This window comes from Athene cunicularia (genome assembly GCF_003259725.1).
Source record: "Athene cunicularia isolate RWA chromosome 9 unlocalized genomic scaffold, athCun1 chr9_part1, whole genome shotgun sequence".
Taxonomy (NCBI): domain Eukaryota; kingdom Metazoa; phylum Chordata; class Aves; order Strigiformes; family Strigidae; genus Athene; species Athene cunicularia.
Window position 1 is genome coordinate 22,284,824 of NW_020799110.1, and position 25,268 is coordinate 22,310,091.

Genomic DNA, 25,268 nt, shown 5'->3' on the forward strand with positions numbered 1-25,268 from the left:
TCTTCATGTCTTGTCTCTAACCCTGCAATGTCTCAATAACGCATCTTCCTCACCAGTTGGGAGCTGGTGCAACAGCCATAGAGATAGAGCTGTGTAACCATATTGATGGATATCTCTAGCAGGACAGTTGGCTCAGGTGCAACATCCACAGTAATTCAACTGTTGGATGTACTACAAACATCCTATATACCTATATCATAAACAATTATGGAACAGAAAACAGTGATAGCTGAGAACAACAAATTCTCCTTGTGCTTGGTGTTGCACAAGGAGACTCAGTGCTGCATAGTCACTGATAAAAGCACTTAGATTTTTTTACAGTCTAAACACACAGAAAAAAAGGACAGTGGAGGAAACTCTAGGCCAAGAGAACAAATTGGTTTGATTCATTTCACACAGCCAGAAGCAGAAGAATTGAGTAGAAAATCGATGCCCTAAACTACCTGTCCAGAGTTTGAATTCTTTATATTCTCCTTCCCCCTCTTGCTTCACAATAGTATCATATGCATTTTTTTTAGGCTGTCCTAGAAAGCAAAGGCAGCAACAGAACTTACAGGGTACTGAGAGAGTTTATTCTAATCCAGAAAATTAACTTTTCAGATGTGAGTGGAAAGTAGCAGGTTTAAAGGTAAGTAGGGTTTCTCAAGTATACTTTTCATAAGGGAATTGCTGACCAGTAAGCAAAAGGAACTCTAAAGATTAAAACATTACTTAGTTAAGCTTTTATTTTAAAATATTTTTAATATGTAGAAATTAGTTCAAGCAAATGATGTGTCCCTGCTGCCTTGCACTAAATCAGGCAGTTCCATTCTGAGGAATAAATTTAACACAATATTTTCCCAACTAATTTAGCCTATTCATTTTATTTTTACAGCGAACTGGAATCCTGTAGTGTTAATTTTGTAGCAGTAAGCTTCTAAGTGATGAAAATTCTAATTCCACATATTATGTTACTAACACTTCATGGTATTATAAATTATTTTTCTAAGTCTGCATAAATAACACTTCATGCCTTTACAAATGGTTTTTAAAAAATTAATAATTCTTCACCTAAGAATATGACAAGATAGGAGATAGATGTAATTGAATTAATGGACAGATGATGGAAGGAATGAAAGTATAAAGAAAGATATTAGACTGGAAGTTGTGCTGTTTGACTCAGAACAGTTGATTATTCCTTCACTTGGGTCCTCACACTACTTCCTTCAGCCCTCCCTCTGAGAGTCCTTCATGTTATTATAGTACTGGAAGTAAAGATGGCCACAGGTTTTGAGTCCCCGGATTGATATATCCTTGAAAGCAAAAATGGACAGGTCAAGTTTACTACTTTTTGAATACCAAATAATGAAGAAAAATAAACTATAAAACAAGAAAAACGGTAACAGGGGTATCATTCTTGTTTCTTTCAACCTCTTCACTGTCCAGATTCATGCCTTTGAGTTATGCTTGCTGTCACCATTTTTCAAATAATTCAATTTATATCAATATATGTCTTAAATGTTTATTTTTACTTGATATTGTAAGAACTTAAGCAACTATGATATTCACTGCAAGCATAATGACAAGGAGGTCTAACTACAGCAGGGGTTTGTTACATTTTTCACCTGCTTACACATATTTGACAAGCACAAATTTTAAGATATGAGCCTGTAAAAACCTAAGGCAGCCCTCAACATATCACTTACACCATAGTAAGAGAATTATTCCTCATCCTTTTTATGTCAAACCAGAGGATCCAGAGGCAACTATTTATTTACCTGAATTGCACATGCTGCAAACCAGCATGAGACTGCTCCTACCAAATAGCACTTCTACCCTTAAACAAAATTTTAATTTTGCTGACGAATCTGTTATGTGAATATGGAAGTGTACACAGATCACAAAAGTCCCATTTTAAAATGCTTGAAGTCACTTAACATCATAGAAGGGAAAATACTATGTACTTCCCACAAAGTTGTCCTTCCCGTAACATTCAGGATTTAAACTCACATCTGAGGAAACGTCACTTATTTTAGAGAACTTGTGAAGTGTATAGAATCCATGCTTAACTACATAGCAAAAATTACATCTCAGAAGTCTTAGTTCATTCCAAACCATTCCACTGAAGAAAAAAAAATATAGAATAGTACCTCAACAAAATAAATTACTTTCTGCAGCTTTAAAAAATATTTTATTGAAAATAAAGAATCAATGGATGTAGTTCACTGAAATAAATTATTTCATATTTCAACTGCAGATTCAAGTACATTGTTCACAGCATAAAATATACATGAATATATCTGGAAAATGGCATTGTTTTCATTCTATTCTATTCTTAAATGATGGACAGTCAGCACATGGGACAAATTACTATAGTATCACTGAGTTTAGTTCTACTGATTCAAGACTTACCATCTCTTAGAAATGTCTCCAAAACGGTGTTTATTAGCAATGTTTTACATATTACCTTCACCAGAGTTTGTTGAGACACAGCACAAAGATTTTTATCAATTAAGAACTGCTGATAAATCAAAAACATCTATTGACACTTTCATTTCACTAACAGTCACATAAGGATTTTTTTTAGAAATAGACAAGCTTTGAAATTCCATAACTGAAACATTAGCAAAAGCATTTAGAAAAAAAAAATAAATTGATTTTTCCTGGATAGATACTTAGCTTTGACAGTAAAAGTAAAATTCATTGTTTGCCTTCAATGATCACTGAAGAAAAAAAAAAAACTGCATGAAACTTCATGACCAATTCTTACAAAAAGAAAATATTTTTGAGGTCAAAACCATAACATTGTTATGACATAGTATAATATCAAAGAATAAAATGGGGAAGCACAGACTGTTATGTTTTTGAACTTCCTATAAAATTTGTCAGATATAATTAGATCTGGTTAAGAAAAAGAGTTTATCATTCCTAAATTATTGCATTTTGTTACACTGGGGATTTTTATTTGATTCTGGATTCAGTTCAAATGAAACAATTGTTTCCCAGAATTGTCAATGACTCTATACTGCAATTCTATCTTTCACAACAATCAGGATTTTACAGGTGAAGCTGAAGGTTTTTAGCAGAGTAACGGGAAGGTCCAAGAAAACTGCATCTCTCAGTTTCCCGTCATGGACAGGGCTGCTGGGTAACAGCAATTCCCGCAGTACAATTTGTTTGAATTTGGCACAGATCTTTGCTATCTTGAATGGAAAAAATTTATACACTGTGTTTTGGTGGGTTTTGTGTTTGTTTGTTGTTTTTTTTTTTTTTTTTATAGAAAGCTTTGTTTTATTGGATTATCTGGCTATCACCAGCCCTTGTTCTGACAACACAACATTAACAAGTTGTGAAAGTTTGTGGGTTTTTTATTAAATGTTCATAAAGCAAGGCTTCATTAGTTTCAAAGAAGGTGTGTGACACAAAATCTACATCCACAGTCAGAGCATAAGAGCAGTTACTAATTTTGGGACCTACGGGACTAGCAATGCCAGTACCTCCCATTTAGGTTTACCTCTAGTGTTCTGCACAGCCCAGGCGTTTAACAACTGATACTATTTTCCTAGCAACTTTGGTTATAACCTGTTTTAATTAAATAATTTTTTAATTAAATAGACATTTACTATGATAATTCAGCACGATAAAGTGCCAGATTCTGTCCCTGTCCTCATGTGTATATTTGCACATCCACCGCAATATTCTCCCCTAATTTTCCAAAGATCAAGCCTTATTTATAAAGAAAACTATTCAAAACAGTTCCAATTTATTTCAAATTAATATTTTCCCTAAGTAATCTAAAAGCCCAAATGAGTATCATCAAACTATAATTAGTTGGTTACTTTACTTGCTTCTTTCTGGCTTCAAGTAATTTAGCATATTTAGGTGTAATAAAGTTTATCTCAACGTTCTCATTCATTACTCGTTTTGTCTGCCAGAAGCAACTTACATTCACTGTCCATGCATTAAAGTCTAATTTTCTTCCTAACCACTTACTCCTGCAATGACACACCACTCAGCAGCTAGTAAAAGCTCTATTAGAACAGTCTGAACGCTTCTTGAACCTTCAGTCTTCTTTTGAGACATTAACGTTGCCTACTTTTTTTCCACTACTGTCAAAATTACTAAGGCAGGCAATCAAATGTAATTGGCAAAAATTTCAAAAAAAACCCCACACAAACAAAAAAATCCTTCAAAACCCTCATTTATGAACTTCAGGCACTAACCAACAGAGGTCACTGTCAGAGTGATTTTTTTTTTTTTTTAATGCAGTCTTAATCTGAAGTCTGAGCATTTATCACTCTAATTTTACTGGATGACGAGCAACATCCCTTAGGTCAAAATCAGCATCTCTGGAATCGGTTGTGCTATTCCCAATTTTTTATTCTACCTTAGGCTATGATCACAATGAAAAGATTGTTTGCTTTTAAAGGCTACACAGTCCTAACTAATTAATAAATGTAATCTTCATGAATATAAATTTTAAAAAGCAGTAGGTGATTTGTTATAAACAACTACAATGCTCCATGATTTCACTTACAGTTCAGATATTTTGATCATGCATCATTTTCACAGTGAAATGTTTAACACCGATGAAATTGGCATGTTTTAAATCTGGCTGGCAGTGAGTTAAAAACGATATTTGGAGTTGTAATTTGAAAGATAATTTCCATATTTATAATGTTGTACTAAAACAATTTTTTTCTGTTATTAATGCCACTGCTTATCAATAGAAACAAACAAACAAAAAGGCTGGACAGTTTCACAGTTTGAAGCAAAGAAATGGGACTTTGTGTTCAGCCTCTGGGTGTAAGTGGACTGACAACTACTGGATTTGCTGTGGTGCAGCTGAGAATACATGCTCCTCTGAACTGCTAAAATAACAACGATGATTTGGGGGAGTTTTTGGTCAGACCATTGGAAATGGATTTTCACACACTGGTGTTGAGACACAGCTGACCTTTAAAATAACTAGACTCACACTGGAGCCTGGAGCCTTTAGTAGGGTATCACAGAAAAAAAAAAAACAAACAATCAACCAAAAACAAAACAAAAAAACCACACACACACACAAAAAAAACCCCACAAAAAACAAACCAACAACAACAACAACAAAATGAAGAAACGCAAGTCCTGTAGAAACAGGTTATCTCTTCAGTCCTTCTCTTCAAAGAGTATTGTGTAGCTGCAGGACTGACTTACTATTTAATTTAGGAAAATCCTTTGAAGGAATCTCTCTTTAAAAATATATAATACAATCCACCCAAAAGAAGGAATGTAAGTTTAATTAGACTTGTTCCAACCTGCAGGGTCAGCCATACAACAGTCAGTTATCACACACTGGCTATGAGGCTAAAAATTACTTAAAGGACTTGACTTTCAAGTTTAGGAGTGTTTTGGCTAGAAACAAGGCGAGATCAACTGAATCGATTTGACAACATTCTGTTTCTGTGGTAGTGAGAAGCCCTCACAAAATGCTATAGGATTTTGGAAGGCTATTTGGAAAGGACATCTGTCTGCATTTTAATAACAGCAACTCTGTTTCATCACCAATGTTGTTCAAAAATAGATCTGAAAGGAAATTCAGGATGTCTCCAGTCCATCCTCCTGCCTAAGGCAGGACCCATTATACATGTGTCATTCCTGATAAACAGTTTTCTGTCCTAATCTTAAAGATCTATAGTGACAGAGATGCAACAGCTTCCCTGGGGAATCTTTTCCATGCTTCACCATACTCAATGTTTTTTCATGATGCTTAGTCTTAACTTTCCGTACCACAATTTTAGCCCATTAGGTTTTGTCCATTCCACCCTGGTTAGGCAGAGCAGGATATTCCCATTCTTATTTGCAGCAACAGACTTTTATGTTACTCCCTAGAAGCACTCTAAGCATCTTAAAGAGCATGGGGGGGGATGGGGGGGGCTTCACCTATCCATCGTCTTACAGATATAGAAGCAAAGCAGAGAAATAGGAGGTGACTTTCAGAACAATGTGATGCTGAATGTCCTTTTCACCTTGAAAGCGAAGAGCCTAACTCTTCACTGTGTCACCATTACTAGGCTAATACACTTGTGCTTGAGTGCAATGTGTCACACCAAGGTTAAACTGGATAATTTCACCACAGTGAGTTGGGACCATTAAGTCTTAAGCTGCTTTTATGCTCTTGATAGATTTACAGATAGCCTTTGTTAAAAAGGTCAGATGTGTGTCTTTCTGACTCCACACTGACAGGTACTCTGTATCTCCAAAGCAAATGCAAATCAGACTTCCTTTGCAGATGGAGTCCCAGCCTCTGATTACATTGAATTTTGGAAAACTACCCATACTACTACTCACACTTAAAAATTTGTGATGGTATTTTCAAGCTTTCCTTCAAAACTAGGGGTCTAAACAATGTACTTGCATGAAAAAGGGAAAGTCAGTATGTTCATATCATGATAATTTTAAGAATCATGATTTTACATATACCTCAATTATTGTACAATGCACAATAGATTCATAAGATAAAGAGACACCGAAGACCATTCATTGCAATCTTGTGAAAGTCTTCATGCTCCAGTTATGAAATAGGCTGTTCACATCTGACAGGCAGCATTTTCACAGGTGCATTTAGTCCTGTTAGTCTCTCGTTAGTCCTCCCTGGAAACACAGATCGGTTGAGAGGGTAACTGCACAGAAGATTCCTTTTTCTCCTGTCATCACCCCTGATTTTAAACATTAGACAGAGGTGAGAAATAAAGTGCAGATTATAGTCATTTTCTCTTGTGACCACTCCATGAATAGGGGTTTGACATGCACCATAATGTGTGTACTACTAGAGGAGGTTGACAAGACAGTTAATAAAAGACTTACCTTAGCAGCCATGGAGAGGAAAAAAGGAACCAGATATTAGGAACAATGTTATGGTTTCCAGAAGAGAAAACAAGAATGCTCTTTAAAGTTTAGAGTAGGTCTATGCCACAGCTAACATTTAAACTAAAAAAAAAATGAGAACATGAGAAAGGGTACAGAAAACAACCAAAGCACTGGCGGCAGAGAAAAATCATTGATGAATACCAAATGTGTCTTAATAGCTTAGCTCTACTTTTGTGCTTAATAACGGTTATTAGGTGAAAGATTATTTGCTAAAGTGAAAAATAAGAATTGCATAAACCAGCTGTGCACCGGGGCATTCAACAGGAGCAAAGTGATCTGTACGTTGCTCAAAACATCCCTGAAAATTCACAGCTCAGAGCTGGAAAACCTGCATCATTTCCAGGCTCCTCTTGCTGAACTCCGAGCTTTTACAGTTGAGTGGTACAAATAGCCCTTCCTGGTTCCTTTAAGCAAGAGCTGTACATTAACCCTTTTCTGCATGGAAAGAACAGTGCCATCTCATTTCTGCTGCTATCTGCTATTAGTAGTGCATGTCTTGTCATCAGTACAATCTTAGAGACCACAGTGTTAGTTATCTACAGATATTGCAGACCTCAACACTATGTTTTATAAAGCACATAATGCAGACAACTTGGAGACAAAAATTCAGTGAGGTTTACAGTCTCCAATGTATGTCCCCAGCCCACTTGTTTTGATGTGACATACTTTCTGGCTTGATTACTACTGCACGTCCTTTCTGAAGCTCTCCTTGCCTTGGCCATAAACACAAGGACTACCTACTCTTACTTCTAGAAGTTAAAAAAGGTTCCAAAAGGACTCTGCCCTCACTAGCAAGATATAAAAATACAAGTATGAAATAAATATGCATTTCACCTACCATGACCTGTCACCTCTTGGAATAATAAACCCTGTAAAGTTTCCTCAGTCTGTTAGTGATAGAAGACAAGCACTTAAAAAGGCAGAATTTAAGAAAAGTAGAAAGATTACACTGTCCACATAGCATCTACCTACGCAGCTATACAGGCATTCCCTAGGAACATCAACCTGGTGGTTAAATTGAGAATTTGCTTTCTGCTGTTTGTCTGAGACTTACACCCATATGAAAACTGAAAGGATGTAGAGCAGCTGGTTTGGGTTTTTTTTGTTTGTTTTTGTGGGGTAAGACAAATACACACTGATATTATTGAAAAAAATGTCTACTTCTATAAGCTAACACAAATACTGATGGAACAGCCATCAATCTGCTGCTAAACTATTGCAGTAGCTGTAGTTCCAGAGGAAGAAACCATGTATGTTTAGTCTTAATATAGCCTGTTCAAGGAGATTTTAGTAGATATGTTAGCACACATCAGAAATTAGCCTGATATATTCTTGAACCCGGGCCCATTTAAAACAAAAGGAAAATCCTGCAATAGACTATGATTAAAATCTTTTTCTACAACAGTTGGACAGAATACTGCAAATATTAATAGGGTGATGAGAAAGGAACTGTTGAAGCTCTGATTCTCTGGTACAATTGAAGACTGATACATTATACTGTAGAATAAGTTTTCCACACTTGAATAAAATGTAGCCACAGAAGAATTTCCACACTACAATATTAAATGTACAGCTACTGAATATTGTTAATGTTGTAGCCCTACCTATTTTCAGTTTTCTCCACTAAACACATTACACAAACTCTATTTTTCATAAAGAACTATAATAAAATTAATCATGAAGCCAAAGAAAACTACATTATATTAAAGCAGAAATTCAAGACAGACATGTTACTCCAACAATTTAAAAAGGCAAGAGTCTTAAAAAAAAGCACATAGAGGTTTTTCCAAATAGGTAGGGAGTCCAGGCCCTTCGAGGGAATTAAGCGTTCAATCAATATTATAATATTACATCTGGATTGCAGATCATGAGGCCAAATGTACAATATTACCTGGGAATGAACTATTAATATCAGAGAATATGAACCAGGTATTTTCCCTCCTAGACCCCATAATATTTCTTAAGTAATAAAGTAATTCAAATTAATAAATGAAGAAACTAAATTAAAACTACTGTCTAATGTAAACTTTATCACAAAAGCCAGTCTGTCTGTGCAAGTTCAGTATTTCAAAGGATGATATTCTACAAGAAGAGTAAATCACTATTTCATGAAAAAAAACCAAAACAAAAAACACGTTGATTGTTCCAATGTAAAAATCAGAGAAAATAATCAGGTTAGCAAATCCCCAGTCAGCAAAGATTTTGTAAAAATATCAGCAAAAACAGCACATGGGAATAACAGTCCTGTAAAGATCCCATGGGAATGCAAGTAAAAGAAGAAAGTATATGACAGAAGATTCATTGAAATAGAAAAATCCCCCCAGAATGAAAAGGGCATCATTTCACTAGGAATCAATCCTCATTCCTAATTAACTGTACCTGAAGATTTCACAGATAGGTTTAGTTTAGCATGGATTTCATCTAAGTTTACTATTTTCCACAGACATTTGGAAGAATGAAATGCTCATGTATGTAAAAGTTACCATTATAAGAAAAAAGTGTATTCAATTACCCTACTGATAACTGTTTATCATCCAAAGTCCCATTCCACGCTTTTTGTTTCTTTTAACATATAGCTGCTTCTGGATGAATGCATTAAAAAGATAATTTGAAACAAGCACTTTTTCCTTTGCTTCAAAAAGTAGTAACTGAGTTAAGGACACCTTATCCTGAGCATCTTTGTATGAAGTACCCTTGCTCTGATTATAATTAGTACCTCTCAGTTAGAGGCTGTCTACTTACCTCTGAATGGACATTGATTATGCTTCCATTAGCAAGTAGCTCGGTGCCATAGGAACTGATCAGCAGACAGAAGTGTTTCGTGGTGTGGTTGCTGTATCCATATGTATATGCTATTTGAGGCTTTTACCTAGGACTATATTTAGCTGAGTCCCCTCCACTGAACATCCCCACTGTATACACGGTTGAGGAGGAAAAATGTTCTGTGCAACCAAGAACCACGGGGCACCATGAGTGACAAATCGATCTCGATTTTAAAATGGGGTTCAATATATAAAAATCACTCATGAATCCATCTTTTGCAAGGTATGAGTTTATGCCAGTATATGCTTTTCGGGAAAAGGGCTAATAATAATACCTACATGGTGCTGTAAAATGCTCTTTGGGCCAAGTACTTTGACTTACTGCTCACTAAACATGACTGTATTCGAAAGGAACAAGGACACTTATTTTCACTATTTCCTTTCCTCATAAAAGATGAACATTCTTAAGCAGTATAAGCTTTTTAACAACTGCATCTTTTTAGGATCTTCAGAAGAGCTATCAAGCCTTCATATCATCTCTCAAATAGTATTTTTAATGAAACGGGGAATTTAAGAGAAAACTTGCTTGACATGCAGAAGTACTATTTTCTGCTTAAGGAACATATAATATGATGGAGTAAGTGTCAGGAAAAATAGACAATACAAGGAAAAACTTCTATACGACATACATCTACCATACAGTAATCTAAGCAAAAAGTCTTCAAAACCTCATTGAATTTTCTGTCCAAGTCTTGACAGCTGTAAAGTACTAACAGAGTAACGTAAGATTTGAGCAACTTTAAGCATCTGCCACGTTGTTTGTCTATAACCAGGGAACGGACTAGGAAGACAGAAAGCAGAGGCTGTTATTACTAAACAGAATCAACTATGTATTATTACTTTTGGCAATTATAATGATTCATTTCTATAAAGGCAAATCCAAACTTAATTATATAATTCTTGTGTTTTCATTTAAAAAATGTTGATAATGTAAGCCTTCTGCATTATGATGTTTGTAATCACTTCTGCTTCACAACAAATGAGCAGACACATTCATAGTAAAAGACACCTTCTTTCAAGGCCTATGGGCTAATGGTCAAGCCCTGAGTACCCAGATACAGCCGCTAAACACATCCTTCCCATTATCTCCACACAAAAAATTAATTCCTTCCAAATGCTAATGACTTCATAACGTAATTCAGAAACTCAGATGCTGCAGTTAGTGTATGTTCCTACCTGCAAAGGGAACAGGTGCATCTTTATCCAAAGCAACAAGGGGAGGATCCAAAATTACAGTGTCATTGTTTTCAGTTATGACTCCATGGTACGATGTCTCAATCCAGGGCTTGTGTTTGTTCACTAGAAAAGAAATGGTAAGCCAAATTAATTTTGTGTTTTATATCCATTTAGTTCATTTTATCTTTAAAGAAAAATTAACACATATCCAATATTAAAGTTCTTACTCAAAAGCTGCTAACAAGATCTCAAAGTACTTTATAAACATTCAAATATGAAACCAAAATGATATGTATGTTGTACCACAATTCATTGATGAGAAAACCAACACTTACAGACTTCCCTCCAATTAAAACACCAAAATAAAAAGACAATTTAAAAAATATTTTTAATGTGTTCTCAACTGTCAGACATAATTCGGGTCATACACTTTTGAAGGAATTGCTTTCAGTTGCAAAGCTCTGATGCAAGAGAAAGGAGGTCCAGAGAAACACAACTCTGTCAAGGAACAAAGACAAGCAGAAGGGCAAGTGAGAACATTGGACTCTTGGTCAACTTCTCATTTTATAGTTTTGCAAAAATATCTAAACCTACTTTCGTGTTCTGTACATTGTATACAAAAAAAACCCCACCTTCTATATTTTAATCGCTTAGATAAAAGCTGCCACCTCTTTTCTTTTTAACCAGCTTTAGTTATGCTTAAATGGGATCTGAAGTTTTTCTGAAAAATCTGTCCTTCAGATACAGCTGTTGAACATTAGGATATCTGGTCTTGAAGTACATAGGAAGATCACACAGAAAGACACCTTTTAAGTAGGGGATACACCATGTATCATCAGATTGTCTTACTTCTGAACCCTTTCAATGTACATCCCTCTCACCAACCATCTCCTATTTATTGGACAGTATGAAGATGCATTTTCCCCTTCCTTTTTATTTTGTAAGAGTTTTAGATCTGCTAAGCTTATATTAGCATTTTTTTTTTTTTTTTTTTCCCCACAGACAGAATCTGATTGTTGTGGTTTTGGAACTCCTACACAAGTAATACAACAGTGCTAGCCTAAACAAATTTCAGTATGCAAAATGTACTACCTCAGCCATGAGGGAACATTGCACAAATCTACCACGTTTTCACCAAGTCCAGACACAAGGTATTTTTTTGTACATATTATTTAGTTGTGTGTATCAGATGCCAAGGAAAACATCTGGTGACACAACAGAAATCACCTCAAAGATGGAGGGTTGACACTTAAAGTCAAACCAAATTGAACCAGATGGGATTATGTAAAAAAAAACCCACCTTAAAAAAAACCCAAACAAACAAAATCCACACACAAACACAAAACCCAGAAGTCCTTCCCGCCTTGCCTTCCATAAAACCCCCAGACAAGAAAGAGTTTCAAGTTTCACTCACATAGTTTCTTCTATGCGAAGAAAGTAGCAATAAACACCAAGACAACAGAGAGGGCTCTGGCCACAGTGGAAGAGCTAGGCAATTAACAAATTATTTTGTTCACTGACAAAGTTTGGAAAAAGCAAAGAAATATATTTATGGCAAACTGGAGTTGATTCTTTTTCCTTTTTGTTTCTTTGTTTAATCATTAAGAAATTGTGAACTCAGGAAGAATGATCTGAAGTCCTTTTAAAGCTGAATTATTTTATATTCTAACCACTAATATGAGAACTTTGTCTTAATTTATATATGGCAATATTTATTCTTTCAGAAGAAAGCATATTTACCTTCGCAGCGGTTTTGCCCGTTTTTGAAATAGCTAAGCAATGGAAAGATTAAACGGGATGTGTCAGGGAAAGATGAACTGGAAAATAGGGAACTCAAATCTCTTCATCTTGTAATGACTGTACAGCTAGAGGAGAGAGTGGCAAGAGTATGTGGTAGGATGAAGGCTAAAAGTCTTGTTGATGTTGAAATTTGAGAAGTGGTGGAGCTTTGTTTGGCATTTGGGATTCCAGTTTGCACAGGAGTTTAAGTGTTCTGTATCTGTTATTTGAATATGTGAATTGCCTGAACATCCAGGCACATAAATATGCTCCACTGGTCCTCTGATTGACACATGCTGTACAGAGGAAAAGATGATCTCTTGACTGAAAGCAGATACATTTTAATAATAATTAACTAGTGCATAGGAATTTGCATGAAAAGGGAACTCCTTAGGCACCTAAAAGTCAAAGTACCAAATCCAACTTTTTCTCCTGGTTCTGTTAATTATCCAAATTCTCACAAAAAAAAAACAAAACAAAACAAAACAAAACAAAAAAAAACAACAACCCACAACCACCACATACCAAACCTACAAAAAAATCTCCAAACCCCCTAAAATCCCTTTCCGCCTACCATAGATTCTACAGAATAGATTTGACGACACTTTCACATAAGAAAGCCTCATATACAGTAACTACAATTCTGCTAGCCTTATCTTTTTTCCATTAGTGTCCCATGAGCAATAACAACAGTCAAATGAGTGACAGCAACATAATTCTTTAAATTATGTTGGGGCGGGAAGAGAAGAAAGTACATTAGGAATGAGCTCTACAATTTAGTCCTACACCTTAGAGAATGGTATTAGTAAGAAGAAAGAACAATAAAAGTAAAATACAATAAAAGGTCCAATTATTTGCAAGCTCTTATGAGGTACATCTCCCCAAAGGAAAAATTATGACTATGCAAGCTTTGTACAATTTGTGGTGCAGAAATTTAAAAAATAATCCACACTCTTTGGGAGTGCAAAACAATTCTTTTGCATTAGGAGACCTGTAAGTTTGAAATACTTTCACTTCATTAAAATTATTCATCCTTTTACACTGTTTTGGATATTTATTTCAAATTAAGAACTCTATAATACTGAGATTAGTAGCTGGCTTTCTGGTTGGGGCATTGTTTATATATTCCCTGCTAAAGGTTGCTAGAATGGTAACACAGAAGCCAACAAAATGCATACAGCACTATACAGGATTTCGTAAGATACTAGATTCTTTAACAAGTACCTTCAAATATAACATGATTAATGAATACTTTACATTTCTTCCTCCAAGACAAAAAGGCAGCTACAAAATCTTAGACTGGTTCAAATCAGTATTAATCCACAGGTCAACACACCTCTCATAAACCTTTGATATCTTCCTATCCTATGCAGCATCTTTAAAACAAATAGACATTTCAAAATTAATTCTGAACTGTTTTGTCCTGTCTCATTCTAGCTTCAAGATATTTGAGAAGTATGTCTTTTTATATACAAATTACATATTCTTCTATATGTGTTCTCAGCGCATGATTTCTTTTCCTCCTTTATATACACTCTCTCTACTTGTATAATATTAGTGTACAGAAGTAAAAACATCACCTGCAACTCTGCCACTAATGCCTCTGCCTTAAAGCAGGACATGTACCTCAAAACATGACTTCCTTTAATATAAGCAATATTTCCTTTTACTCTCAATTTTTATAGCCCTGACCTTCAAATAATTAGTTTTATTATTATAGCAAAATAAATTGAATATGTTTGAGCTAGACTAACAGATATTCAGATCCATGCTGTATTCATGTTTAGGGATATAATTTATGGTTTAGATAACATATAGAATATTGGCAGAAAATTATAAAAATCCTATGAGTCAAGCAGATTTTTTTAAGAGTTTTACTTTTTGAAAGATATCTAAATCTGTACATGAAAAAAAGATCACTTCTTTTTTTGACTATAATTGGTTAGAACCTAAAGATCTTAAAGTAAATATATGCAGCTTCCTCTCACTCCACATTTAGTTTAAATGCCCCCCAAACCATGTTAAAGTTGCATTCCTTTCCCAGTTACATCATAACTAGTAAAATTATAGGTCAGGTTTCCAAAGACACATTAATATCACACTGCATTTATTTAAGCACAAGAACAAAGAAGTTTTACCATGCTGTTTACTTTAGGCTGTATGAAACTGTATGTTTAAACAGAAAAAATAAATCCCATTATTTAAGAAATTATTTAGTTCCCATTATATAAGTTGCTTATTAGAGTCACTTGAAGACTAACACATACATCTTTGGAATTTTTATAAACTTTAAAATAAGGTGGGAACTTTTTATTTTATTTTTAAGGCGGAAGAGGCATGAATGGTTAAAAAATATTTCAATGTTTCTCAGCAGTGCTTACAATTACTAACATTCTATAAAAGAAACTGTCTGGATGACCGGGCCCAGAGAGTTGTGGTGAACAGAGTGAAATCCAGCTGGCGGCCAGTCATGAGTGGTGTCCCCCAGGGCTCGGTGTTGGGGCCACTCCTGTTTAACATCTTTATTGATGATCTGGACGAGGGGATCGAGTGCACCCTCAGTCAGTTTGCAGATGACACCCAGTTGGGTGGGAGTGTTGATCTGCTCGAGGGTGGGGAGGCTCTGCAGAGAGACCTGGACAGGCTGGAGCCATGGGCTGAGCCCAACTGGAGGAGTTTCACTGAGGCCAAATGCCGGGGGCTGCCCTTGGGCCACAACAACCCCCAGCAGCGCTACAGGCTTGGGGAGGAGTGGCTGGAGAGCTGCCAGTCAGAGAGGGACCTGGGGGGGTGATTGACAGCCGGCTGAACAGGAGCCAGAAGTGTGCCCAGGGGGCCAAGAAGGCCAATGGCATCCTGGCTTGTGTCAGCAATAGCGCGGCCAGCAGGGACAGGGAAGGGATCTGACCCCTGTACTCGGCACTGGAGAGGCCGCACCTCGATTCCTGTGTTCAGTTTTGGGCCCCTCACTACAAAAAGGACATTGAGTGACTCGAGCGTGTCCAGAGAAGGGCAACGGAGCTGGCGCAGGGTCTGGAGAAGAGGAGGCTGAGGGGAGACCTCATCACCCTCTACAGCTACCTGAAAGGAGGGTGCAGAGAGCTGGGGATGAGTCTCTGTAACCAAGTAATAAGCAATAGGACAAGAGGGAATGGCCTCAAATTGCACCAGGGAATGTTTAGACTGGATATTAGAAAGCACTTCTTTACAGAACGGGTTGTTAGGCGCTGAAATGCGCTGCCCAGGGAGGTGGTGGAGTCCCCATCCCTGGAGGTGTTCAAGAGTAGACTTGACATAGCGCTGAGGGACATGGTGTAGTTGGGAACTGTCAGTGTGAGGTTAATGGTTGGACTGGATGATCTTCAAGGTCTTTTCCAACCTAGATGATTCTGTTTTTCTGTGAAAGTGATACACAAACTATGTGTTTTGATTTGCATTTGCTAAAGATGATGGAAGAAATCTGTATACAGATTTGTATGTGCAGTTTCAGGAACTGTGACAACAGAGTACTACACAGCAAACTGAACTCAAAAAAGCAAACAAATTGGATACTCAGCAGATGAGCTGTACAAAAAATTATTTTCCTCTTAAGGTGTATTAAGTTGTAGCACACATATTACCTCCAAAACTGAAGAAAACAAAAAGTATGTTTTTTTCTTTTTTACAGAAGTTCTCTGAAAGCATTTATTGTTTACCTTTTCCTTGCAATTTTTAGCTGAGTAAAAGCTGAAATGAGTACAATGCTTTCATGAATTCAAACATATTAAGATGTACAGATGAAATATACCTATGCTGTGGAGTACTTGCCTGCCTTCCTATAATTTGTCATTTATATAAAATTATATTGTAAATAATTTGTAGCATCTAGGATAATCTATTAATCTCTGTATGCACCATTTACACTGTATTTTCATAGTGTCTCCCACCAAAGCTTTTAATTACAAGCCTTTGGATGTAATTAAACCATCTTGCTAGAAAACTGCCACTCTGTGTTCCATCTGCAAATGCACTTGGCATGTAAAACAATGAAGTAGAAAAAGGCAAAACAAACTCATTCTGTAGTCTGCAGCAAAACTCATGCCCCGGGAATGTTGTCTTGAAAGTCAGTTCAAGGACAAGACCCAAAATTTAGCAAAATTAATACAGAGAAAGGCCAGAAGATGTTTAAAACCCCCCAAATATGCTAAACTCCTATGCATGCTACTTTGGTGCCTTTTCCCCATCCTCCACACCGTGCCCTGGGTGTTACCCCTTCCAGATGGCATGCTCAGAAACCCACCCTGTTACTTGCCACCTGATACAGGGTAAGAAAACCAACCAACTCCTCATGCTAAACTCCCCTACAAACTATGATTGCATCTGAGTGCTTTACACCTGCACCAAACAGCCGGTGCATAGGAATCTCAGCAGCAGAAACAGAGAACAAAATCACAGACAAGACTGATACATCAGCAATAGGAAAAGAAAATATCAACCATCTTCCTTCCTGAGTTCTTTGGCAATCTACCAAAAAGCCCTTTCAGTATGGCTATAGGTACACAAAACTCTGTCTGTAATGTCTACAACATTAAAAGATGACTGCCTGCTTTATCAGACTGCAAGACATGCACAGGGCTTTCTGAAGGCAATCATACTCTGCAGATTAAACCCTTCATGTCTCAATGCCTGTGAACAGGGCTGCAATTTGTCAGTGCAGAAGTATTATTATAACTGGACCACCATATACACAAAATATATGAGGACATCATCTTATGAGGAAAGACATCATCTTTTCTATAACCCAAGATAGACACTTGTTTGGGGTGGAGGGAGTGGGTGGAAAGCAGCATGTGTACAAGGAATACAGTACAATGGTATTTCCAAAATTCAGATGGTTTCTAACTTAAAATATTTAGAAAATGTCACTGATACAAAAATAACACATTATAAAAAAACTATGAAAAAAGCTAATATTAGAAGCTTTAATTACTCACACTAGGGCAGTCAATATTGTCTAGCTGATTTAACTGCTGATTCCTAAACTGTAGGAAGACAAAACTTTAGATAACAATTTATATGTGTTAAAAATTTCTTTATGGATGCAAATGATTTCTTTCTTCGTTTGGTTTTGTTTTGTTTTGTTTTTTTTGGTTTTTTTTCCAAAATAGCAAAATGGATCTATTTGCCATTTAAATGTACAGATAATATGCTCACTCATCTCTACCTCTAGTTTAAAGAGGCTGTCGACGCCAGTAAAATTGGCAGTAAATTTAGGCTTTCCAATCACTTAGTTCAGCTCCAAGTCCTTTCATCTGCTAACTTCAATGATCTTCAGCTCAGCCTGTCTTTCTAAGTGTCAAAGGCCTTCCCCTAAAACCCAGCCAAATTAAGGATGCTTAGTAAGCCTTTTAAAGGTATGCATGAAATTCCATTAACTTCTGGTGAATACAAGAGAATGAACCTCATGTCTTATGCAGTCTGCACTACAAGCGACAAGTCTTTATCTTGTACAGCAAAGAGAGCGAGTGCTTCTAATGCCCTATTAGGAGGATACCGCATAACATAAAAATCCTAATGAAGCAGATGACATACTGACACCTGCAACGCACAATCATTACAGCTGAAAAAACCTCCTCCCCAGATCTGGATGCCATGGGTTTGGCAGTCGTCTACTCCTTTAGGGTATGCTTTTCTGGGTAAATGCCACAGTAAGACTTACGGGGCCAGCAAGGGACAGAGTTCTAGCTCACTCTTTCAGGTATTTCTGAGAAAAAGGCTATTGAAAAATAGATTTTGTCCATTGTTAAAATCCAGTGGTCTTTTCTCAGGATAGTTTTAACAGTCTTTGGCTTTGAATAAAATGGTAGAAACTTTAAAGAGGAAGAGGGAGAGGCCAGAAGATAATTTTGGTTGACAAATGTGTCTTGTGCCATGTTCACTCTTTACATGATCAAGCTAGAAATTTTGAAAATGCACATGCTTAACAGAAATTTGCTAGTCTCCAGTAACTCTAGCTACTGATAATTGGAATATTTCAAAAAGCAAGTCCTGTTCACATAGTTCATACATGTGATTGTATTGTGCACATGTAACATTATAACATAGCAGACCTCAACTCCTCCGAGATACGGCCACAGATGCAAACCTGGACTTCTTGCATTGCCTGCTCCAGAATGGTCTGGGGCTAGAAACCAAAGATCGGAACAAAATCTAAAATCTCATCCAGTAGCAGCTCAGAACAAAGAGTTCAGAATAAAGGCAGATTTGAGGGTTTAGGTCACAAAAGAAATAAGGATTTGGAGTTGGTAAAGAATTTAAGTCCTCATCTGGGAAGGCAGAGAAAACAAGGACCTGGATAGATGCATTTTGAGTGAAAATAAACTAAGCTAGAAGTGGAAACTGAAAATGGCTGGCCAATAGGAGAAGTAAATCAATGTTTGCATTTTACAGGATTAAATCTTTCTCAGCATTAGGGAGAAAAAAACCCAAGTGGCTGTATCAGCAGAAAACAGAATGCTATGTTTCCCTACTTACAAAAGAAACTGAAAAGTTTCCTGAAACTTTCACATATAAACCACATTTTATATGTTTTGTCAAAGACAAATAGTAAAGAAGAAATTTATTATTCTGTCTCACACAGTTCTCCATGTGATGTCATTGCCTGAATTACTGAAACACCAGTAGTTATGGTTCACTTTTAGATAGATAACTTTCAATTATAATGCTTTATATGCTTTTATATAAAATAAAAATGTGAAATTCCTGCCAAGTAAGGCAATGTGAGCTTTGACACTAAGTTCAGAATTTGTATGGTTTCTGACATGCGATTATGAGATGTGATGTCTTTGGAGAACATTTTAACTGAAGAATACATTATAAGCAGTGCATCTCAGCACCGTTAAATTACTCAGTGGAGATCCTACAGATAAGTTGGCATTGGTCTGATCATACTGCACAACAAAAAGCTATTTTGCATGAAATAGACTCTACAAAAAACTCTTTTGCCACAAGCACATTTTCTTGCCCCCAAGAGAAGGCCTTTCAATAATGACAATTCCCATTAGCAAAATTTGTTCTTATATTAAAAAGGGGGGAAATCTGAGGTGCAGCACTCCTTTGTTAGTAGCTCATTCTTACTAGAAGCTTATTTGACCAAGAGCATTGAGTGCCTTGTCTAATGGACTTTGTAATATTAAGGAGTAATCTATTGGCTATTTCTAAAGTAAAATAACATACTCTGTATTTATTCTGACATTCTTTGAAGTTTATGTAGCTATAAATATGTTTGATTTTCTTTTTAAAATGGGATTTTTTTGAGTAGAGAGAAATTGTTTTTAACACTGAGCAAATCAATATTAAACATTCAACGGGAACTTACTAAGTGCTTTAGTTCAGGAAAAACAGTCCAGCTACAAATTTCATAAAACTCTACTTACAACATTGATACATAAAAGTAAAAACGCTGCTAAAAGTTTTGACCCTTCTTTCCAAAAAAGCACTTTTTTGAATTTATATATGCATATAAGAATAAACCTTTAGACTGTGCCTCATTGTCATCTTTTAGGTAATGGACCACATAGCTGTGCTCTGTGTCTTAAACTCTCTCTAAGCTTACAGGTTATTTTTTTAATACAAAAGAGATTTCACCTCCCTGATTCAGATGTCCAGTCCTTATAAATTTATCTATTGATATTTGTCATTACAAATAGATTACAGAGAATGCAAAACTGAATTCTGACCTACGACAGTCTATTTGCCTCAATGTTCAGATTGGGAAGGTGCCTGTGTACTATACATAAAGGAAAAAAATTGGAATTAAAGGATGAGTCTGACCCACAAGTAGCCATGGGAACTTCAATAGCACACACTTGATTAAGTCCTCATACATGAAAATTTATACAGTTAAAAATCTTAGGGAAAGTATCTAATAGCATAAAAATGTTTTCATTCACGTCACAAGAACAGAAAAAGGTCACCAACAAATGAGGTTCTGCTTTCCTATGTATTTAGTTGTACTCAAAAAACATTTTATTTATCTTGCTTACCTATGCTGACCTTTAATTCAATACAAATTTCTTATGAGCAGCCTCATTCTCATTTAAAAATACACAAAAGGTTGAGATTCACAATATTTAACCTCTCTAACATTTCATTTAACTTTCTTGAATATTTTGTAACTCCAGGTTCACTAGATGAAGCTGTTCCATTCTCACACGCTTTATCTTTTTTTTCTTTGCACTGAAAGCTGTTCAGAACATGGATTTATTTTTTCATGATGAGAGTTTATAGCATGCATTTTAAATAAACCTGACTCTAGTCCTTATTTCTTAAACAATAAAGGAGTGTCCTCTGAAGAGTTTTGTCAGATGATACTATCTTAATAGAGATTCCAGTACCGTTGTTTCATGGACTGGGTATTAATGATGTCTTGTAAATATTTCGGATATTTAAAACAATGCTGAGAAACATAGGGATCACTAGTAAAAGTTTTTTGTCTAGACAGTGTGTTGCCATAGGAATCAAACAAACAAACAAAAAAAAATCAATGAAGATGCAGAAAAGCAAGAGTAATCCCCTAATAGCACCAAAGATAGACCTCACTGAGGAGTTACAGATCTGCAGGGTGCCCTGTTTAACTAAAGAACAAATTTGCACATATAATGCCTCACTGATTGCTTGCAATATTAAAACCAGGGAATTCCAATTGCTGGCATCTCTTCCTGTGAATGTTCTCAATTATGACATCTCTAAAATGAACATTGTAACTATAACAGAACACCAGACATTTTAACATTTGCTGAGCAGATTTTCAAAGGTACTAGCTTTTCATCACCTTATCATTCAGGTTAGCAACAGTTTTTCTTTGTAAATAGTAACTTGAATTGAAGCTTTAAAAATTGAAATTAAAGTAGGTTTTATGCAATTATGTCTCAAGAACTTCAGCAATATTCTGCAGTTGAGAATGGTATTTTGAAAAATTCAAAGTTATAAACTGCTATTAGATTATGAGGCTAAAAGAAATGAAAAAAGAAAATCTTAAAAAACCGTAACCTTTATAAAATTTTTTGCCACACTATTTTGATAGCACAGACTCTTCAGTGTTACCACAAATTTAATCTTACTGAAATCCCACACTCCTACACATAAGCCTACACATTAGGAAATCTTGGAAAATGAGCTAAATTCTAGTGCCATGGATTTTAAAGGAGTAAGTATTTTATTTTTTAAAAAAAGAGAAGAAAGTAGAAAGAGAAGAAGAAAGTTCACCTTTCCATTATGTGTTCAAAATTACAGATTTTCACAGAGCAGGAGCTGAAGAATATTCCAGAAGAGAGAACCTGATTATGTAAAGGACAGGTATTGCTTCAAATTATCTGTCCTTTACTTAATCCAGAGAGATGGGTCCCCAGGCTATCTTGAACGAAGCTAGTGATCTTTTTATTTATTATGGCCACTACTCTTTCCAAATTAGCCATGTTGGTTTTGAAATAGTGATGACATTATCAAAATGATGTGATTTATTCCCTGATAAAAACCAAGAAAAATACCTTAAGAGGAAAAAATAGGAAAAGTGCAAGAAAGTGTGAGATACTGACATATTCCAGACACGTTTACGTGAGCAAAGGCTTGTGAAACTGAAAGGTTAAGGGAAAGATGTGGCTGTGCACAGAAACATAGAGGCTGGGAACATAAGAAAACTTTATAGTATGTATCCTCTGGATGTCTTAGGACTATGGTTAAACCACAAATAGATGACACGTATCAGAATAACTGCAAGATGTACACATGTAAGATGGCACATATCTGTTTCATGTTAGGATATCCCAATATTCATGTACCAAAACCCACAGATTAAACAATTAAGTGTATAACTATTAGTAGTATAGGAAGAAGTGCACTACAGAGAAGCAAAGAATAAAGTCTAAGTATTTCCATATTTTGTGTTCAGATGTCTCCTAAATTGAAAGGGACCTCAAAATAAATGTATTAATTGACTATCCTCACACCAAACCTCTCCCCAGAATACACCATAAAATATTGTCATTTATTCCATGATCCCACACATTAAGAAAATAATGATTACATAACTTTTACTACCATGAATGCACAATGCAGAAGGTGATTGACAGTATTGTCTGTCTCAATCACAGCAGAAAGCAGGAATGAGCAAGTAACACACAAGGAGGATAAAGATAACACAGGAGTGTCTTTGCGTGTCACTACAGTGGGATTGTATCCATGATGGGTTTTTTTTATAGATTGTCTAGTTGTTATAGATTGACTAAACAAGAGTTTTTTGGGACAGGGCCCAATTCCTTTTCACTTTTATACAGTGCCCCTTATTAGTTTGTGGCCCTTGACTGAAGCTTCTACACACTCTAAAACAAATAATAATCTGTCTACCCCCAAAAAAATCAATCGGAAAGTGGGTGTTCCAGCAATCCTAATAGTCGACACACATGTGTTTCAGCTACTCAAGACAGAATAATGCACATAATTACACAGGCTATATAATCAATATGTCAAGCATAGAAACATCCTGCTTTTCATAACAATACTTCATTCTTCAGCTATATTCTATCTACAATTTAATTTTTTATAGTTAATTTCGTTTCTTTTAACAGCTTAGTTTAGACCTAGGAACTGCCTGAAATTTTTTTTTAAGCTTTAAGACTGTTTCTGATTATAAGCAGCTCTGACTTTATAACACATTTAATTTAATTCTTTTATGTTCCTTCTCATTAGCAATGCAGCCCTTATTTTCTTTCAAGGTAATACTCTCTCTCAGTATATTTTCTACAGATTTAAACCTAAAGTTATCACTCATCCTACTTGAGTGATTTACCCTTTCCTCAAAACTCTCTCATCTATCTCTTCTGCATTCAACTTGAAAATGCCCTCTCCTTTTTCTTTCTCTTCTTCCCCCTCAACATCCTCAGTCTCTCCTAATTTCTAGATAATTTGAAAATCAGTCTATTTACATAGACATTAGGTTGGCAACAGCCTAGTTTTAAAGTACAACGCATACATTAGCAAATACTCCCTCTTCATATACACATTTATGTATTTAAATAATAAATTTTGAGTACAGTTGGTGCTCAGAGCGAAAATGTGGCAGAATTTGCCTGTATTAGGAGTCAGAATTACCAACCACTGAGCCCTGTTCCAGTCTGAGCTGGAGCCTGGCACTGTACCAACAAATAACACATTTGTGTCCCCATACAGCTCCAACCACAGCTCCGAGAGACTTTTTAGATGTCCACCTCTCTAGGAGTGACAGCAATTGATCAACTTCCACAACAATTTAAGACAGCCTTCCATCAGTGTTCCAAGTAACCTCCTTGCACAATTGTCCCTCCCACTTCAGCTTGATCAGATAAATGACTGAGGAAGGAAATATCCAAATAAAAACAAGAAGCCTAGAGATCACTAGAATGTATGGTTTACCTTTTCCCCCCTCCCTCTGTTAAACACAACTGAAGCCAGCATTCCAGTAACAAATATAAATGTTACTCAAAGGTTTCTTTGGGTTTTTCCTCAAAAAGGTATTAGTTCCTGTCTGTGTTTCTGCCCTATGCAGACAATGCTAAAATGCTTTTAGACTTATGGCACACTCTACAAGGGACTTCACAGCAAAGAAAAAACTATGGAAAGACAGACCAGTCTTCCTGACTGTATAAACCCACACGGTAAAACCTCCTCAGCATTAAAAACCACAGAAGGTCTCCAACTGGGTCACAGAAGAGAAATGACAATGTCACCACGTTCCTTTTCTCTGCTGCAGCATGGAATGTTTCACTCACATGGCAGCCAAGTGATATTTGCTATGGTGATTCCTACTTTGCACTTCTTCACAACAACAGGCATTAAGATTAGTCAACTCCTCCCTTTCTAGCACAGCCCTGCTGCTTGTCAGACAATACATGGACCCTGGGAACAGGATTCTCATGAACTCCAAAGGCACATGTGGACCATGAGGTCAACCACTATTTCTGCTGACAAGACTAAAGCAAATGAAGGAAAATAAAATGATGATGGAAAACTGATGTTTGGAATCTTGATGTAAAACATCATATTGTGTTACGAGCTAGAAGGACTACCAAGAAGACAAGACAAGAACAAAATAATTAATGGTTATACAGAGAGGACATCCAACCCTCAGGCACCACAATCCCTTTGTATGCATATTGTTTAGAAGATGACAACTCAGATATATTTCTTCACCAAAACTAAAGTACATGTCTCAGAAAACATCAATTTTTGAGAAACTCTGAAGAATTGGATGAAATCAGTACATTTTTACTCCCCCAAAAAAGTATTATGTATACTAGAATAACAACTGCTTGGAACTGCCTAACATGAGAACTTGCATATTTCTCTTTATATCTACAAATTCATTCAGCATTCATTTCTCTCTGCCTAATCTTAAAAAATAGCTAAGCTTCAATTCACTACTTATTAGTATTCCTTGATAATTAGACAGATTATTTCTTAATTACAGCTACCTGCTGTAAAGTGAGTTTCCAGGGCTTTGGCCAGTGTAGAAAAATTTGTTTGTAAAAGAGAGGACAGAAAAATGGAAGAAAAACAAAACTACATCTGCTACACATTTGGGGTTTT

At 36.0% G+C, this 25,268-nt stretch overlaps 1 protein-coding gene across 1 annotated transcript in view; it reads right to left on the minus strand.

The window, feature by feature from the left end:
* The window catches only part of CLSTN2 (calsyntenin 2), a 361,722-nt gene that overhangs the window by 226,628 nt on the left and 109,826 nt on the right, over positions 1-25,268 (minus strand). Inside the window, exon 2 of the mRNA XM_026854581.1 lies at positions 10,890-11,012. Within this exon, the coding sequence (XP_026710382.1) occupies positions 10,890-11,012 (123 nt within the window). The remainder of the gene's footprint in view (positions 1-10,889; positions 11,013-25,268) is intronic.